General features: G+C 45.3%; 1 protein-coding gene across 1 annotated transcript in view; it reads left to right on the top strand.

Annotated features, from left to right (window-relative positions):
• The window catches only part of STK10 (serine/threonine kinase 10), a 77,945-nt gene that overhangs the window by 1,342 nt on the left and 56,847 nt on the right, over window positions 1–19,756 (top strand). Inside the window, exon 2 of the mRNA XM_026658058.2 lies at window positions 17,859–18,023. Coding sequence (XP_026513843.1) covers window positions 17,859–18,023 — 165 coding nt within the window. The remainder of the gene's footprint in view (window positions 1–17,858; window positions 18,024–19,756) is intronic.

Raw genomic sequence — 19,756 nt, 5'->3', positions numbered from 1 at the left:
CCAAAAAGCCGGACATGTCCGGGAAAATCCGGACGTATGGTAACCCTACATTTAGAAACTAGACGGCAGCATTGTTATAGAGACGCAGCCCTCTGTGCCACTAAGCAGGATTTAATCCATCTGTTCTCTTCCCTTCCCCATCTTCTAAATTAACGCTGGAATCTGGAGCTAAGAGTTATGGGTGTGTGTAGCAAAATGGCCTTGCACAGGATGCTGATGTGAAATGTTTAGGCATGCCTTATTGTTCGTGTTCATTTGTGTACACACACACACACATACACATTGCAGCTAGTCAAGATATAGAAAACACTTGAAATCACTCTCTGAGACTTCAGACACATCTTGCTGTGTACACAAGCAAGTAGTTTCAGACTCCTTGTCCAAACAACACATTTATTATGAGGAATCAGATGTTTGCATTAGGTTAGTGTACAAAGTATTTTACTTACCTCTTGCATGAGCATGCAGTATTATGGTACAGTTTGCCTGCAGTTGTATCTTACCCTCTTTCAATTCTTATACTATGCCCATCACCATAGTATCTGAGCATACGGTGTGCGCGTGTTTTAAATGCATCAACATCTTGCTCCTGGCTGAAACAACTAGCAAGGTTCAACTCAGGAGCAAACTTAAAAAGTTTGGTAAAAGAAAAAATGGGCAACATTCAAGTTTTGGTTTTAGTAAGGTTTTTGTTGTTATGGTGGAGGAGGGAGAACTTCCTACATGTGAAGCTGACCAACTTTGAAGTAAAGGAGTACTTGTGGCACCTTAGAGACTAACAAATTTATTAGAGCATAAGCTTTCGTGGGCTACAGTTAGTCTCTAAGGTGCCACAAGTACTCCTGTTCTTTTTGCGGATACAGACTAACACGGCTGCTACTCTGAATCTTTGAAGTAGTTTCCTACTTTTGTCAACATTGTATCAGTAACTTTAAGGGCCCCTGACAACTTGATTGTTTTAAATGATTCATTAAAAAAAATAGTTTGACAGTGCCCTTCTAAATAGCACATGTTGAATCATAAAGAATTCTCCAGTCAAATGAAAATTACTGGGATTCTCCTTCTCATGCCTAGAGAGATCTGTATAGCAAAGGAGAACCTGGCTGTAAAGGGGAAACAGGGAAACACTCTACACACACAGGAATAAAGCTGCAAAGTGGCAGGGGTGGACGAGGGGTGAGAAGCAGTTTCCCTCTAACTGTCAGTTGTTGTAATCTCTGGTGTGGTGTTATAAGTAACTGTAGTGTGGGTACTGCATTGTCAGATGGAAATGTGACCTTTCAAACACACTTTGCTATTGGTCTGATCCAAAATCCACTGAAGACAATGGGAGCCTTTCTGTCTTTTGGATCAGGCCCTGTAAAAGCAGGCCTGTAGCTACAGGAAGCCTTCATTAGCTGTGAATGCTATTCAGTTTATATTAAGGGGTCTCTGCAGCCTGCAAAACCTCTAGATTTGGAGACCTATAAATACAAAGGATAATTGTAGGATTTTAAAACCACAGCCCTTTTCCAAAGGAAATGATTACTAGAGGAAAAAAGTTTGATTGTGATCCTGGATTATTCATGCTCTTCACTATGGCTGCACTAAGACAAGTCTTCTAAAACTTACAGCCATGGCTCCATTGACTTTTAGTTTTCTGGAATGGAGCTAGTTGCTTCAACTTCAGGCAGCTGAGCTGGCTCCTCTGGATAGTCATCTCAGGGGCATCAGTAGTGGTGTTGTCTAACCTGTAAAGGAGACGCTGAGCCCTGATCCAGCAGTTCCATCTTGCAAATACTGTTCGGTGTAGTGCTTACTGTGGCAAGCAGTTGCACGAATATCAAAGGGGCTAGTTAGGAGTGCATGTACAAGCCGACAGGCACATGTCTAAAGACTTCTTCCCTTAGAACTTGCTGTATTTAATCATGGGATTGCTTTGCTGTGTTTATGCCTCTTATGAAATGCTATCACTGTGTTCCAGTAGCTCAGAGGAGAACACCTACTCCCCTGATAACACTTGCCTGTGGCAGGGTGTGGACAGGATGTCCCCTTCAATAGTGCGGTCTATCCTGCTGCTTGCAGTTGCAATGCCAGTTTTGCAGCAAACAGAATTCATTAATTTGAATTCCTGATCCAAGGGCTTTCAGTAAAATGTTCTATATAGATATTATTCCGCCCCACTCAACCCCAGAAGCTATCTGATTGCAACTTCAGGGACACAAATTAGTGTCTCCTTTCTAAAGAAATTGTTATATGCTTCCTCTTTTTCTTTTTCTCCGCCTCAATTTAAAAAAAAAATCCATTCTAATTATTCAGTCTGTGATGGCAGTAAGGTGCGTAATATTATGTACCCTGGAGAATATAACTACTGTTTAAAACTTGGTCTGAGGAAAGAGAATGAAAATAAAACCGCATATTTACTATGCAGCATATAGCTGCAGGTTGTGCCTGGATCCCATGGTGATAGATACATTAGAAGTGCTTGGACTGTTTCCTCTCCTGCCTGCCTCAGTGCTCACTAATTAAAACTGCAGCTCTCTGACTTCGGGGTGGATTTCGGTAACTCGGGCCTGATTCCACTAATATCTCTCCATGCAGTTTTACCGACCTGCACGTTAAGTTTCTAAGTTGCTGGCCGTTCTAAAAAACCCCAATAGTTTTCCAACTGTATCATAAAACATTCACAAAATATTTGCATGTTTTGTAAGGTCACATTTTGGCCTGTTAATTTTGGCCTTGTCTCTTCGAACAGCAAGGGGGTTATTTTCCATTTAAAAGGGGGCAGGGGAAGAAGTTGCTTCTTTCTTAGTAAATGGGTGTCAGCATCCTAGTGGCCCTACAAATACAACCACTATGGATGACATCCTGGTCCCATTAAGATCAAAGGGAAAACTCACATTGAATTCAGTGTGGCCAGGATCCCCACATAGGGCTCTAAGCACTACTCTTATCCCGCTCTGCGTATAGAGCCCCCAATCTCTCAAACGGTTCTGCAACTGAAGACTTGGATTAAAACATGGATACCATATTCAAAAAAATCTAAGTGACTTAGGCACCCACTGACTTTCAGTGGGTTTTTAACTTAAGTGCCTAAGTCACTTTTTGACAACTTTACCCAAGGTCTTTTATCACTTGTGCTAAGTTTCAGCAAACATTTCTCTTAAAGTGATGTAGCTTTGGCACTGGCATGCTTAAGGTATTGGAGGGTTTAAAGGGTGAGATGCATATGGTATTAAAGTAGCAAAAGCCCCTGCTTAACTGACTGGAGCATTCACAGTCTAGCTTCTCTGGCCTGACATTGGTCTTAAACTTCATTCCCATTTCCCAGCTTTGCTTAGTTCTCAGTTAAGACGACCCCCCCAGCTCCCTCGCCTCTGAAGCAATGCCTGAGCATTGTATCCCAGTGCTCTCACAGCGATGTGGGGTCACGGAGGGGCAGTCTGCCATTTGTGAGGAGAATATTGAGGGAACTGCTTCCGCTTGGAAGTGGAGTCTAAGTCAGTCCAATTTCTTATGTTTCAATTGACTTACTTACAGAAAAACAGCTCCCAAAGCAGCCACTTCACAAAGTAGAAAGGCCATAAAACATCTCTTGTCAGCTGTAATAGCATTCTATTGCTTTTGTGTTCACTTCCTCAGTGGCTACCTGTGATCTTATGCAAAAGTATTTAGTTAACCTAACTTGAGACACTTTTGCCTGGCATTCCTGTAGCTTGGAAATAGTTACTGAAACTGCACACGGAGGAGGTCCCGGAGGACCTGCTGGGCAAAGTGCGTGTGTGCTGGAACTTCTAAAGTGTTTGCGTTGTTGTCTGTATTGAGTTTCGTGTAACATTTGCAAGCAGGTTCAAGCATGCCACCTCTGTCTCCATCAACGAAGTCCTTCAAGAGGATCTGTGCTGTAGGGCAGAAGCAATTCACAAGCTCAGTACACCAGCAATGATTGTTGGGTTTCTAATTGCGGAGATAGGAAAGTGAAGGGCTAATTTTTTCCCTACACAGGCCCGGTTGATCTGACGCATTTCTGGCATGTCGCAAAAAGGCTGAACAAAACGTGCCCCAAAATACTGTAGTCTTGGCTGCCTAAGCCCCATTCCCTGGCACTGACTCACACCAGCTATTCAACCCGCTGCTCAGCTGTGAGCTTCCTCTGCACCCAGCTCAATGTAGAAAGTTGCTAGGAAACCTCCAACAAGTGGTCGCATGTTTTTTTCTTTTAGCCTTTAAGGCTTTTTGACAAACCACGGCTGTGGGTTGGACTGAAGCAGGCAGGCTTCCTCCCCGGGGAGGAAGAGGTTAATAGTGAGCAGTGCACAGTGTTACAAAGCTCTTGGGTCTATGCTGGCTGAATATCTCCAGGAGACTTGGGGGGATTCTTGTTTAGTGGATCCTTGGCTCTTAAATCTTCTCTATCCCTTCCCCCTGCTTCAAAGCAACAAGGGGCCCCCTGGGAAGGAGCAGATGCATGATCAGATAAATCCATTTGCTAGTCACGCTTCCCCATACCCACTCAAAAATAGGAGGTGAGCAGAAGGCTCATGAGCAAGATGCTGCAGGGCAGCACTTTAAAAGTATCAACAAAGAAAAAGTCAGCTGGTTGGCCTTGCCACTTCTGATGCACTCAGCGCCATGGCATATGGGCACAAGCTGGTGAGCGAGAAGCAATACTGAGCTAGTCCTTAAAGGCCTGTTGTTGCCACCCATCTTTGTCTGATGTGCCACTGCTTTAATCCTTTTAGTCTCTCATCCACTCTCCAGGAGAAATGATGCTGGGTTCTCCTTCAGCCCTCTGTGAGGAAACACGCGTGTGTCAGGGTCTTGCATCATGCTTCGATCATGTTATTTGCTTGTCCTTGTGATATTTTGGAGCTGGGAGATCCACAGCCATAGGCTGATCTCTCTGACTATGTGACTTCTTATTGCACCTAGTCTGCAAAGCTGGGGGAAGTGTTTCTGCTTCTCATTAACATTTCACAATTTGTTTTCCAAACCACTTCTTTCCCCCTAATCCTTCCAAAAAGTTTCCATGGTTGCCGGAGTAACCGATCTTGGTGCAACTCATTAAGAGTTGGACAGTGGTTTTTCTAATCCTGGCTGAAATTACATTAATGGGACAGAACCCAGTATGTTGCACCATGTTTACCAGAAGGCTCTACATCACACACAGTGAGTGGGCTGAAAGCTTTTGCTTATGCATTTCATGTAGGAGTTGTGCCTCAGCTAGTGCTTACCACCTAGGACTATTGGGCCACAGACTTGGGCTCCTTTGTCTCAGAAGCGCTGTGTGACGTTATCTTGCCTGCCTCAGTTTCTTCATTTTACAGATGACACCTTGGTCTGTCAATCCGTGAGGACTGATAAACTGTGGTTAAACAGTGCTATTGAAAAGTGAGGTATCACTAACTCTCTGCTCAGCTTCTCTTCCCTCCCTCCCCACACCTTCCCTTAGGAAAACACTTTTCCTTCCATCCTGCTAAGGATCAGACAGAGCTTTTTACACACACACACACACTCTCTCTCTCTCTCTCTCTCTCTCTCTCTCTCTCTCTCTCTCTCTCAAATGTCTCTTCCAGTAGCAAGATAGACCCTGGAAACACGCTACCCTCCCTCACCCATAGCCTGGTAATTGGAGCAGTCGTTGCACATGATTTATGGTGCACTCCATTTCTCTCCCAGTGAATCTAGTGCCAAATGAAGCACTGCAGGACTTGGCATAAGTAAACAAGGATGGGGATAGTGGGGAAGGAAGCATGCCAAGGAGACTGAGGAAAGAGTCGATTAGACGGAGCCTTACATTGAAACGTGTTGTTAAGCTCCCAGCTTAATGCTTGTTCAGAGAGAGGCAGAGTTATGCAGGTCAGTGGTGGTCACCATAACTTGATACAGCGGTCCAAGAACAAGGGAGAAGGCTTTACATTGGTGAGCTTTGCGGCACAAATAAGAACATGTGAACAGAAATGAAAGCACTTGTATGTGTGTGCTGGGGCAGCAATGGCTGCTGGGTAGAATAAGGTTTCCTCTTTCTGGTTTAGGGTAAAACTTTACGAGGTCTAGCCTGCTAATAGTTTAGGGTGGCGTTTTTAGAAGTAGGGAGGTGGGGTGATGAAGAGAGCTAATGAGCCTATCTATGTAGGCCTCATTTCCAGTAGGCTCAAAATAGTAGTCAGTGTTGAACCTCTATGCTGACTTGCCTTTGAAGAGGGGTAGGAAGGAAATACAAATCAGGCCTGTGATGCCAATGTTTCTCGTTGTCCTAAGGCAGGTTCCTACCCAGTGCTATTAATCTTCCTCCTTTCATGTGCGGAGGGAATGACTGGGCATTTGCACCTTAAATCTTACAATCGTTTGTATAAAATTCCTCATAAAGCAACCCTTGAATCCCCTTTTACAGGAAAGTACTTCCCCCTCCTCTTCCTCCTGTGGGTGGAACATCTCCCTTAGGAGAATTTATTGGTCAACTCTTGTACTAGAGATCTGAAGCCCTAGTGGCTCAGCTGAATGTAGGTAAGAACCTAACGCGCACACGCTGTCTGGCTCACTCAGCATTGCCAGCATGTTGCTTTGGTAGAGTTAGCGAGGTTAGAATGAGGGTGACATGTTGGGTGAAAACCTCAGACTGTTGAGGTCATTTGGAGTTTTCTCACTGATTGGGATAGGGCCAGGATTTTCACTGCCTTTGTACAAAAATGGGTTCATAGTCACCTGGCACAGTGGTTGTGCCCACCACTCCATTTTCCTGCTTACACAAACATGACAAAGGACATGAATGACCAACGTCATTGCATGCAAAGAGTTGGGTAATGTCAGTCAAGGTCTCATTTTGCTACCAGGTGTTAACAAGTGTTTAGTTCCACCACTCAGTGGAGTGGGCTGGGGAGTCCTCTTAAAAAGCAACAGCTAATGGGTATTGGGGTCTATCTCTTCTCCCCTGCCAATGGTAAGCGAGTTCTTGTTGTGGAGTTCAGTGTTTCGCTCCCAGATCAGCCTCTCTGCCCTCCCAGCGCGAGTTTAGTCACCTGTGCCATGGCGCCTCCCAGCAGAGTGCTGGGAATCCCACGAGTCTCTTGTTGCATCCATAGCGCTTCATTCTGCAGCCCTGACCTTTTTAGTATCTCTGTCTCTGCCTGTTTGTCATAGCGCTCTGCTGGGTGGTCCCAAACACTGAGTTCAGAGGGTATAAAAATGCATCATTTATTGTGACAAACCTAAGTGACTCTATGGGGCTTGTCAGCTAGGAAACTAATTTCAGCTGTCATTGATTATTTGACTGTTATATGAACATTAACTCTAGCTTCTCTATAGTGCGTTAATTTATTGATGCAGACAGCTCAGGCTGAGTTCATTTGAAAGCAATTAACCATTGTGTTGTCCCTGAGAAATATCTGAACGAGCAATTACCAGATCTACACAATGTGACCATGTTGCATGCAAAGTCTTGTTATCGAAATTATCAACCCGGAAATGCAGCGTTTGATGAGGGAGGATAAACATACACTCTGTTTGTTTTAAACAAAGTCACTGGACTTCCAGTTCAAAGAGATTTGAAGCGTCAAACTCCTCTCAACACAGAGAAGAACCTTTTGGGGGGGGAGTGGGAGGGAAGAAGTGATAGAAAATGCAGACTTCACCCTGAAAATGGGGTGATGTTATTCCAATATAATGTTAGAAAGATCAGCCTTTGCTTTGGGAGGAGCAAGTGGGTAATTTGGAAGTGCTGACAAGCAAATAGAGGAAGAATGAATGTGCTATAGTACTGATAAAGCTTTGTTCTAAAAAAAACCCATGCTTTCAGAAGTGATTTCTCCTTTTATAATGAAAAAGAGTAAGTTCACTTGGAGCCTTATCCTTACATCACCTCCATTCCATGACTCCCTTCTCTTTCAATGGACAGCAAGACCTGGCCTCTGGGAGCATGTTCATTATGCATCCTTCGAATAGTTCTAGGATGGATTCGTCAGCCTCTGAATTTTGCAATGGCTCATGAGGTGATTCAGACACAAAGACGATGATCTCTTTGGCCTTTCACTTAGACTAGGTTTTGTGCAATCCAGTATTTCCACTTCTGCATTCTACAATGTTGTTTTTACTGGAATCCAGACCGACCTTTTGCCTTCGCTGGTGGGGAGGCCACGTGTAGGAAGAAGCTTGGACATTTCTTGTACATAGTCATTGGTAGAGATCCTTTCTTCTACAATATTCAGTCTTTATTCCTTATGTCCATAACCTCAGCAATAACTTTTTGCCTCTGCCTCTTGCGTGTAATCCTATAAATATGTTCTGTTGCTCTGGGTATTCCCAGTGTGTTCAGCTGTAACATGTCTGGCAGCCACCTCTCTCTCTACAACTACAACGAAATCCTCTTCTTGCCTTGTAACCTTAGATTCTGATCCTTTGCTTGGTTCTGTAGATGTGCTTCAGTGGGTGACTTTTAGTTGATAAATTTTCCAGTGGTAGGTGCATGCTCCTATCTTGCTTTTGCATTTACTCTTTTTAAAAGATGTCAGTCTCAGCTGCTTAATCTCCAGCAAGGTGGGTGCTGGTCATAAAAGCATTTAGGATTTCAAATACCAGGGCTATAATCTAGGGTGACCAGACAGCAAGTGTGAAAAATCGGGACGGGGTTGGAGGGTAATAGGATCCTATATAAGAAAAAGACCCCAAAATCGGGACTGTCCCTATAAAATTGGGACATCTGGTCACCCTAATAATTCCATCCATCGCTCATCAATACAATCTGGGCACCCCACTGGCAGCTCTGCTTTTTTCAGTGTTAAGCAGCAGTCTAGGGATAAATTTACCTTGGGGTAAAATGGCCTTGAGTGTGGGCTTAAAGACGCAACTTGATGCACTTTTGAATAAGTTGCTGTGGTTCATAATCAGGCAGTTTATATTCTTGGCATCTGGGCATTCATCTGCTGAGTTCTTGAAGGTCTCTTATGTTGGTGAACTTCAGTGGAAAAACTGACTGCTTCTGACATGCTGCTAGCTCTTTAAATGTTGAACGGCTGAGAGTATTTTACCTGAGGGCAGAAATGCTTTTTAGTTTCCTATTTCTCCATATTCCAGCATTTTTTTCTGGCTGGATAGCTGGCTGATGTTCCTTCTCTGGAACCCTTATAGTTGGGGAGATGTGTGCTGAAGACAGTGGATTGGTGGCTAAACTATACTTTCTTTTGGAGTGGTGAACTCCAAACAGTTTTGCTGTTTAAGAAATCTGCCTCATAAAATAGAGCAGTAGGTCACCATAGTCCAAAATGCTTTCCTCATCAATCCTAATGCATGGCTCAAGCAGTAAATGCGTATACAGTGCTTTACCAACATTGATCCATTCTGATGCTTTCTCAGTGCCCTCCACCCCTAAAAAACAACCCCCCTATGATACATTTTACAGAGAGGGAAACTGAGGCAGAAAGTTGTATTTGCCCAAGGCCGCAGAGGGAGCCAGTGCTGGTGCCAGATTACGCGTAACACAAGGCTGTAGAGAAGTTACATTTAATGACCCTTTTCTTACAGCTGGCAGTTTGTAGAGAGTGATATAGCTTCAGTTACTCAGCCTGGAGATGTGCGTTCTCATTGCTATTAGGAATATTGTCCTGGCTTCAAGGTCAGAAACTTAGAAGGACACAGATTCCTTAAATATAATTGTTAGTTTGGTTTTCAGTCTACCTTCACGTGATTTCCCTCCCACACTCCCTTCCCCTCAGTATCTGTGGGGCAGATTCTGATCTATTACATGGCAATTGAGATCAGAAGCTGGCTTGAAACTTTAAATTATCACTGGTCTGTCTTCTAAATCTGAATTGTAGTTCCATGGATAGCAGTGCAAGCATGTGACCCACTTGCTTCCAGATAGTGAAACCAATCTATGTCCATGTTGTATTATGTCATGCCTAGCAAAACTCCAGCAAGCAGAGTTCAGGGAAATGGCCAGCCATAAGTTACAGAAATGCTGCATACCAGAACACAGCCCAAGTCTGATGGTATGGTCTGCATGTATCCGGCATCCTGAAAGCTGCTTTCTAGATTGGGTGGGTGGTTTGAGGATACATGATACAGCTGTCAGACTGTGTAGGTGTAGATGTGTCGTTCAGCACAGTATGGATGAAGTTGGCAGGTAATAGTAGCTCTAACTTCAAGGATACAAGGGGATGGTATAAGTGCAAAATATTCTTATAAACGTGACTGGAAACAATTGCCTTAAATTCCAGACCTGTAGTGGGATTGTAAATGTGATTTATAGTGTAATTCTGAGGTGTATGCTATAGTATAGCACATTTTTCTAAAGCTCGTGTAGTAGGAAGACCTACTGCCAAATTCAGATCTGGAGTGAGTATGTGGAGCTCTGTAGAAGAAAACTCACCTGACTGTAGCAGATTTGGATTTGGCCTCTCCAGTGCAGTCACTTGGGGAAGGCAGCGTAGTTCAGTGCATAGGGGTTAGACTCCCAGTCCAGAAACCTGAATTCAGTTTCCAGCTCTGCTACTGACCTGTGTGGTCTTGGGTAAATCATTTTGCCTCTCTGCCTCAGTTTCCCCCTGGAAAGCAGGGGGAATTAGTGTCCTTTTGTGAAGCACTTTGAGACCCTCTGAAAAGCGTGGTGTTTAGTGCTGCTTATTCATAGCAGTGGGCCCACAGGGCAGTACTAGTTTCGATATACAGATTCCCTTTCTTGAGTCACTGGTTTGCTGGGTTTGAAATCGGAGCAGCAGGTGCTCTGACTACTGGCTCAGAAAGTTATCTGCTCTTATGCAGACTTCCTCTGAAATGTGACTTTGTAACTTCCTCAAGCAGTGTTCAGTAAATCTGCCTTCTCTGCCCCAGCTGGCCTGCAGGCAATGGAGGAGAGAGGGCTCTGCTCTTTCTGTCTCTGCTGTTGAGCAGCTCCAGCCTCGTCTTCCCTGAATCGATACCAGTAGTCTCCTACTTCCATTAATGGGGAGAAGAGAAGAGGAAGCTGAGATGGTCAAAAATGTAACTGCTTCAGTGCTGCCTAAAGTACAACGCCTGGTTGGAAAGCTAGCAGTTCCTGTGCTGTTAACCCGATTGGGGACCACCTTAAAGTCTCCTTGGGTTTGTCTACACTGCAATTAAAAACCTGCAGCTGGCCCATCTGGCTCAAACAGCCCTTTAGCTTGCGCCCCTTAATTTTGTCTGTTTAATCTGTTTAATAGGGCTGTGCACTTTGAGTCTTAGGCCATTGTGTGCTAGTCCATTAGTGCTGACTGGGTTTGGCTAGATACAAGCCAGGGGAGACGTCCCTGCCCTGAGGAGTTTCCAGCCCACACAAGTACTGCGTTAAGTATTCAATCTAAACGGATACATAAGCATATAGTTTCCTAAAACATCCCGTTTTCTGAATAAGAATGGCTCATACCCAGAGGGAGACTGTAACAGGGGGTTGCTCTGTTGTTACTCAGCCTGTTAGTCATAGTAACACCCCTCACTGGAATGGAGACTGTTCCTCTGGGGGGTTTGAGCTGCTTTGCAAGCCCTGATTTCATGAGGCCTTGCAGTCTTTTTACTGTTGGGCAAACTGAGGCAGAGAGGGAAGTGGCTTGCCCAGACTTCACCCACAGTTAGTGGTCAAGCTGGGAACAGACCTCCTGCTCAAATCTGCCTAATCTCCAACTCTTCAGTGCTGTCAAGCTTCTAAGAAACATTTAACATGGTTGAAGTCTCTCTAGCAAGGGTGTCCTGTAGGTCTCTGCTAGCAAGTTTCTGGTAGTGCCATGGCCAGTTTTGTAAGTTGGGCTATTGTGTCCATGCTCTGAGGTTTTTCCCTTGGGTCAGAACACAGGTGCTCTGAGCACTCTCTCTCTTTCTGCCAGTGGGATGTGTCACCATGCCTAGTATGACCAGCAGGGCTGTGGAATCGGCCATAGAACCCATTCCTTGGGGGGAGAATTGTGCTTCAGAGTCAAACCTTTTGGCTAGATCCCTGCAACTTCTGCAGTGTGGTTCTGCATTTTCAGTGCAACGTTCTGCCTCATCAATCTTAATTTTCAATATAAAATTACACTAGTGCAATGGCTCATGTTCCTGGCCATGGTAGTAAATATCATATTTACGTCAATAATATCCCTTTAAAAAATTCAGAACTTCCCCAGAATTCCTATCCACTGCATCAGAGCAAAGGCCCCTTGCTGTGGAATACGGGCCAGGGGATGGGGGACGGGGGAGGGCTTGACAACTAAGCACCTAGGAGAGGGCAGGGGTCCCTTCCCCACCCCTCGTTGCTCCGTGCACTGCATATGGCACCTCAGTGCAAATCGGAAATTAGAGGGGATGCTGTGCTACAAATGCACCTTCTAAATGCCTGCCAAAAGGAGGCTTTATCTGGTGACCCTCTCTTCCAAAAAAATAAATAAATAAATAAAAGAGAGAGAGAGAGAGAAAGCTGGCAGGGAGGCAGGGCGTTCCATCTAGGCCTTCTGGCTCCCTGCACAAGTGAAACTCTGTTCGTGGAACTAATTGCAGAAGTCAGCAGTGCCACTGAGGGATGGCAACTGCACTGCAGATACATCTCCCTGGAGTAGTCTGTGGAAAAACACCCTCGGCCCCCCCCCCCCCTTTTGCAAGCAGGCTTCCCTTCACACCTGCTGAATGCTCATCTTCTACTCTCTGATATTTATATTGTAAATGGGCTGCTGCACATGAAAATGAATGTTTTTGAATTGCATGATGCTCTGAATGCTTACTGGTGGGGCTTTCTGGTGCTTCTAAAGTGACTAGTACAGTCCTCTAAATGCACTCTGGCTTCCATCTTGGAGTGGGGAGAGAAGAGGATTTGGGTTCATGAGGGTGGGAAGCCCTAGAAAGCAAATGCATAGAGTGGGGCGGGGGGGAGGGGTGGACAGGACCCAGTATTTTGATGCGAGGTGTGTAACACATGAGAGCATGCATGCACCAGAGAAGGTTATTCAGCAGACTCATAGAAATGTAGGGCTGGAACGGGCCTCGCCCCTAGCATGGAGGAGAGGCAATGGTATTAGAGATGCAGATGGACTCTCTTGCCTTGGATCTGAACTAAGAGGACCCCTCCAAGTTTGGGGAGTTTGGTTCAGGCTCATCATTAAAATAGATTGGATGTGATTCATGGTGATCCATGTCCCCTCTTGCCAGGAGAACCCGTCTGGAATTCAAGGACTGTAGCTATAAACAACGCCACTGCTGAGGACAGCTGAGTGCAGGGTCTCTGGGTGCTTCTCAAGTGCATCGGGGCACTGGAGGATGTTGAGTTTGACTGGCCTTGATCAGAGGGGAAGTGCATGCGTAGTGTTGTAACCACAAAGGGAAGCCACACCTTTTCTCACAGCACATACTTCCTCTCCCAGATCTCCACCAGCCTCTAACGCACACAGAGGCTCTATGGGGGTATTTATTCTTGCTCTGTACAGTCATTATTGTCCATTCTTTTGAAAGAACTCTATTTGGAAGGCAGCACTTTCCTGTGTCTCCCACCGGTCCACTTACCCGCCCATCGCTTTTCAGTGTCCTGGTGGTAATTCATTCTTTAAAACTTAAGAGGAAAAAATTAGAGGCACCTTGTAATTGTTCCAACCTCAAGCTAGTTTTACATGTCCTAATGGAAATGGGGTCACCACCCACTTCATCCTCAACTTGGGTCAGCAAGTGCTGGATTCTTCTAAAACTGCTAGAGTACAAATACGTCGTTTGGAGAGAGAAGACTTTACTTTCTTCTACTGTGAACTCTCTCCACGCTTCATGCAGTTTCCCCTCCATTCTTTTATCCTCTGCCAGGCCACTTACTCAGTTTAGATGATACAACCATATATTGAGAGAGACTGATTCAGCTGGACCTACTTTGTTTATGCTGGGAACTAATCCTTTTCTAAGCTCTCTGCATAGGCCTTCCAAACAGATACATAAAAAGAGAAAGCAACAAGGTAGATCATAATTGGAGCCTGCCAGCATTTCCCTTTCAAACAATAACACAGAAATGTGGCTTTCCCCTTCTCTCAGGTCATGGCTGAATGCATCACGCCAAACTCTTGTATGAAAGCAGTTGCCTGCCTGCCTAGAGTACTCTGCACCAAGTTTCCCTGCTTGTTCAGATGGAGGGGTAAACATACAGTGTAGATGGGACACTTAAAAACAAAGTGGACAGAGCACTAGGAAATGCACCATAGGGAGAACCCTTGCCTTGACAGGGAAATAGACTGGGTGACTTAAGAGGGATTTCTACTACCCCTCAAACTGCTGATTCTGTGAAATTGTGAAAACAGTCTTTGTGCAGGGTGTGACTTCCTGAGTCAGATAGCCAATAGCCAGTCCCTTCCCCTTTGGGTGAAGAATGCTAGCAGTCCTATGCCTTATAGGGAAGCTTTTTTCTATGGACACTCACATTCAGAGCAGACTAAAGCAAATGTACTGCCAGCCAAGTGAAATTGACTAACATCCTGATCTGTGACGCCCCACACTGCACCCTGGAGGGTGGGACTCTGAAGAATTTTGAGCTGCTGCTGAGAGCACTCTGGCTTCTGGGGAGGAGAGGGAGAAGAACACAGGAGAGAGGGGAGGAATGGATGTCTCAGGGAGTGGGAACAAGCTGCCATTGGGCATGTGAGCAGAAAAATGCATTGTCAGACCCCCCTCCCCCACACGCGTCCTATGCCCAGCTTTGTGCCCTGTGTATTGGACACATCAGTCAGGCAGATGTTTAAGTGCCTGGTGTGTCACTGTTACCATTGCCTTTGTAGAGCGGTTGGCTTGGCTGGGAGACCAATGTCTGTCAATTGTTAACAAGTGGCTTGGCTAACATAATGCATTTGTTGACTTCAGTCTCTTAAATTATTTCTGGGGCCTTGGGAAGGGCAAAGTAATATGAAAAACAATGCTGCAAACATTCCTGGATGGATGTTCAAGCAGCCTGCTGCTGGCACGGCATGGCTGCAAACAGAGGAACCACCCTGTCAATAACCTCCTTAGAGAGCAGCAGTGTGTATGTGGCTTCAGTTACTAAAATGCATCCACTGCTCAGACCCTTTCCTCATTATAAGTAACAGTCAGCATGGATTTGTCAAAAACAAATTGTGTAAAACCAACCTGATAGCCGCCTTTGACAGGCTAACAAGCCTTGTGGATGGGGGGAAGTGGTAGATGTGGTATATCTTGACTTTAGTAAGGCTTTTGATACTGTCTCGCATGACCTTCTCATAAACAAACTAGGGAAATACAACCTAGATGGAGCTACTATAAGGTGGGTGCAGAACTGTTTGGGAAAATCGTTCCCAGAGTAGTCGTCAGTGGTTCACAGTCAAGCTGGAAGGGCATAACGAGTGGGGTCCTGCAGGGATCAGTTCTGGGTCTGGTTCTGTTCAATATCTTCATCAATGATTTAGATAAAGGCATAAAGAGTACACTCAAAGTTTTGAGGACGATACCAAGCTGGGAGGGGTTGCAAATGCTTTGGAGTTTAGGATTAAAATTCAAAATGATCTGGACAAACTGGAGAAATGGTCTGAAGTAAATAGGATGAAATTCAATAAGGACAAATGCAAAGTACTCCATTTAGGAAGGAATAAACAGTTGCACACATGCAAAATGGGAAATGACTGCCTAGGAAGCAGGGCCGGCTCCAGGGTTTTTGCCGCCCCAAGCGGCGGGGGGAAGCCGCGATCACAATCGGTGGCAGCTCCATCGCGCCGCTTCATTCTTCGGCGGCAGGTCCTTCCCTCTGAGACGGACTAAGGGACCTGCCGACGAAGAGCCGAATGTGCCGCCCCTCTTCATTAGCCGCCCCAGGCACCTGCTTGCTGCTCTGGTGCCTGGAGCCAGCCCTGCTAGGAAGGAGTACTGCGGAAAGGGATCTGGGGGTCACAGTGGATCACAAGCTAAATGAGAGTCAACAGTGTAACGCTGTTGCAAAAAAAGCAAACATCATTCTGGGATGTATTCGTAGGAGTGTTGTAAGCAAGACATGAGAAGTAATTCTGCTCTACTCCGCGCCGATTAGGCCTCAACTGGAGTATTGTGTCCAGTTCTGGGCGCCACATTTCAGGAAAGATGTGAACAAATTGGAGTAAGTACAGAGAAGAGCAACAAAAATGATTAAAGGTCTAGAAAACATGATCTGTGAGGGAAGATTGGAAAAATTAGGTTTTGTTTAGTCAGAAGAAGAGAAGACTGAGAGGGACATGATAATAGTTTTCAAGTACATAAAAGGTTGTTACAAGGAGGAGGGAGAAAAATTGTTCTTCTTAACCTCTGAGCATAGCACAAGAAGCAATGGGCTTAAATTGCAGCAAGGGAGGTTTAGGTTGGACATTAGGAAAAACTTCCTAACTGTCAGAGTGGTTAAGCACTGGAATAAATTGCCTAGGGAGGTTGTGGAATCTCCATCATTGGGGATTTTTAAGAGCAGGTTGGACAAATACCTTTCAGGGATGGTCTAGATAATACTTAGTCCTGCCTTGAGTTCAAGGGACTGGACTAGATGACCTCTCAAGGTCCCTTCCAGTTCTATGATTATTGTCTTCATAGAAAACAGACTGTTCAGCACATTGATTTTAAATAGCTCTTTGGGGACCTGATATGGAAGTGGTCACTCCCGTTTCCTCAGCCCCTCCTCCTTTAAAGCTGAAGTTGATCGTATAATCACTTGCATTTGGACAAAGGTACAGATCTGTCTCAACACACCCCTGAACTGTCTGTAGTTTGGGGATTATACCTTAGTCCCTAGGCAGTATTGCGTTGGGGGCAGGGTAGTTCAGATCACAGATGCTGGTGTGATGGAGGCTGATGCTTTGTGTGGAAAGAGAAGACCATACTGACCATTTGCATATGTTGGCATTTCCCCTCACTGGTAGCATGCAGTATAATGGATGCAAGTGTCAATTAGAGCATGTTTCTCTTGACTGAGAGTGACAACAATTTGAGTGACAAGGTGGGTGAGGTAATATCTTTTATTGGACCAACTTCTGTTGGTGAGAGACATGCTTGCAATTTGAGTGTCATTTCTGGCTGCTTCAGTTACTCTGCACGCTGATCTGATTTAAGAAGCAGGGAGGGAAGGAGAACCAGGGGAGGAACACTTCAGCTGATGTGGTTCAGGTTGAGATAAACAAAGCTGTTGCTAGTATATCTGGCCCTTATCATTGGTTAAATAAGCCCTCTGGAGGATGTGGGCAGGGGAGTATATCTCATGTCTTCCCCAACTTGATCTAAGGCTTCCAGAAGTGCCATGGCAACAAAGATCAATAAAACATAAGGTGCTAGCTTGTCAAGGAAAGTTAGATTTAACTTCTGCTGCGGCTTTGCCCTGTTTTCACCACCACCAAACAGCTACCTGAGGGCCCCATCTCCATTATGCACAGCTACATTGGCAAATGCTAAGCATGTATAGGGGGCAGGGGAAAATTCCAAGACTGGAGCTGGTTCAGAGCTATACAGCAGGAGGCTTTGCTTTGTAACTGTTTATGGTCTGAGCGTTTTCAGATATGCTGAGCACTGCAGTTCCCGCCAAAACCAAGGGGATTTGTGGATCCCGTAGGACTTTTGAAAATCAGGCCATTACATCTTATGCTATAGGGCAGTCTTAGCTTCCAACTCCTTCACGGTAACATTGATGGGGTCTGTCTCTTGACTTCTTGAAAAGCATCTTCCCTCCTGCAGTGAAGTGGCGGTGACGAAGAAACTGGAGAAAGGTAAGAAGGATTTTTGTCACCTTACATCAGTAATCCTATCCCTGGGTCTGTGTAGCAAAGCTGCATCTGCACATTCTCCCCACTTTTATAGCAGGCACTTCCTAAAGGAGTTGAGGGTGAGAACTGGGAGAATGGAGACTGGGTTAACACCAAAGCCTCATCTTCTTTTTTCCTTAGGTCCATGTACTTACTGTGGGTTTTACATTACAGGCCAAGAATAAGGAGACAGGGGCATTAGCTGCTGCAAAAGTCATCGAGGCTAAGAGTGACGAGGAACTGGAGGATTATATGGTGGAGATTGAAATCTTGGCGACCTGTGATCACCCATACATTGTCAAGCTCCTGGGAGCATTTTATCATGACAGCAAACTGTGGGTAAGAGGTTGTTCCTGCATGCCATCCCCTCTTTTGTACATTCTTCATTCTCTCCATGCTGTGCTGGGAAGGCAAAACACACTGGCTCATGTCAAAGCAACCTCCGTAGAGCCTCTGACATTCTGAAAGTCTCTGGGAGTTGCAAGCAAGGCACAAAGTGTGCACTAGACACTTCTCATAGTCACCGGGTCTCCCTCCTCCTTCTCATTGGACGAGCTGCTTAGGAACAGCCCGGACAAGCGCCCGAGACCCTCTCCTTAGGAAAAACACCGCAGTGGTTGTATGTTCTGTCCATTCACAAGTGCTCATGTAGGGCAAGAGCCTCGTTTTCCTGTTGGAGATTACAAAAAGGTTTAAAAGCCCATTTTCTCCCCCCGCTCCCCAATTCTCCACCCAGCCCCTCTTATCATGGAACCTGATTTAAGAGGAATCTGGACAGGTTTCTAAACGGCATGAGTCATTTTTGCAGTTTAGGCTTCTGTGGTACACTAGGAACTGATGCTAAGAACTTAGCTCCAGGAAATGTGGAAAGCCCTCACCTGGAATGAGCCTTCTTGCATATATGCTTAAATCTTCTGGGCATTCTGTTGCTGTAATATAAAATGCAATCAAACTGGTTACTTCAGTGGCCAGTTACCATAAAACTGGAAGAACAGCTCCATAATGGTACACTCCCGCCCCCCACCCCTTCTCTGTCAACATACACTACTTAGTAATCATTCCCCTTGTGTTAGAGGAAAACCCTCTGATATTCAGCGTGTGGCTGCAGGGAGGGTAGAAGGGGTTGTGGTGCTAGAGAAGGATTCCCCTTTCCCTGCTGGATTCAGACTGTGGTGTACGTGTCAGTGAGGATGCCTGTATGGGGCTCCAGAAATTGGGGTGTATGTAGATCTTTCACCAATGTATTCTGTTCCCTCTCTGTTCACATCTGCCAGTACAGCTGCCCCTTCTTGCAACTACATCTGTGTGGCCCTAGAAGCCTTCACAGCTATAATGTCAAACCATAAGCGTGCAAGATGCTGTGTTCCCGAGCAATCTTAATGCCCTCCCCCTCAAGCATCTTCACAGCCTCCCAGCAGATTCCTGAAGACTCTCTATTCATAGATTATAGGCCAGAAGGGACCACTCTGATCTAGTCTGACCTCCTGGTAGCACAAGCCATGTGACTTCCCTGAAATAATTCCTGTTTGAACTAGAGCATGTCTTTGAGGGAAAATATCCAATCTTGATTTAAAAATTGCCCATAACAGAAAATCCACTACGACCCTTGGAAAATTGTTCCAGTGATTAATTACCCTCACTGTTAAACTTAAACTAGTGGCTTCTGAAATCTGAATGTGGGACTCTGCTAGCTGGTCAGGTCACTGGCATCTGAGAGATGAAATGCTAAAGCCAGGGTCTCTTGCTTCACGTTAGAGTGTGTGCTAGGATGCAACCCAGACCGAAGCCTGTCGTGCCAGCATGTATCAGTGTCCTTTCTGAGAAGCGCACTAACGTTCTCCCTGTCTCCTGTGGCTTGCCATAAATCAAGGTTAAATGTGCAGCATTTGAGCTCTTAAATGTGAGCCTCAAACCCTCCTTTTCATGAGCACTGCAACTCTGAAGGGAAGACGGCTTGCACGTTGTCTTGAGAACTAGCATTCAGATGGCAACTGATCTTCGTTTTAAGTGTCACGTTAGGTTCAAGCATCAAAATAAATCTCTAACCTTCCAGGAAAGTGAAAGGCAAACAT

Source organism: Terrapene carolina, unplaced genomic scaffold, assembly GCF_002925995.2.
Source record: "Terrapene carolina triunguis isolate 2854851 unplaced genomic scaffold, T_m_triunguis-2.0 Scaffold395, whole genome shotgun sequence".
Classification (NCBI taxonomy): Eukaryota; Metazoa; Chordata; order Testudines; family Emydidae; genus Terrapene; species Terrapene triunguis.
This window is presented reverse-complemented; position numbering and strand designations above follow the sequence as displayed.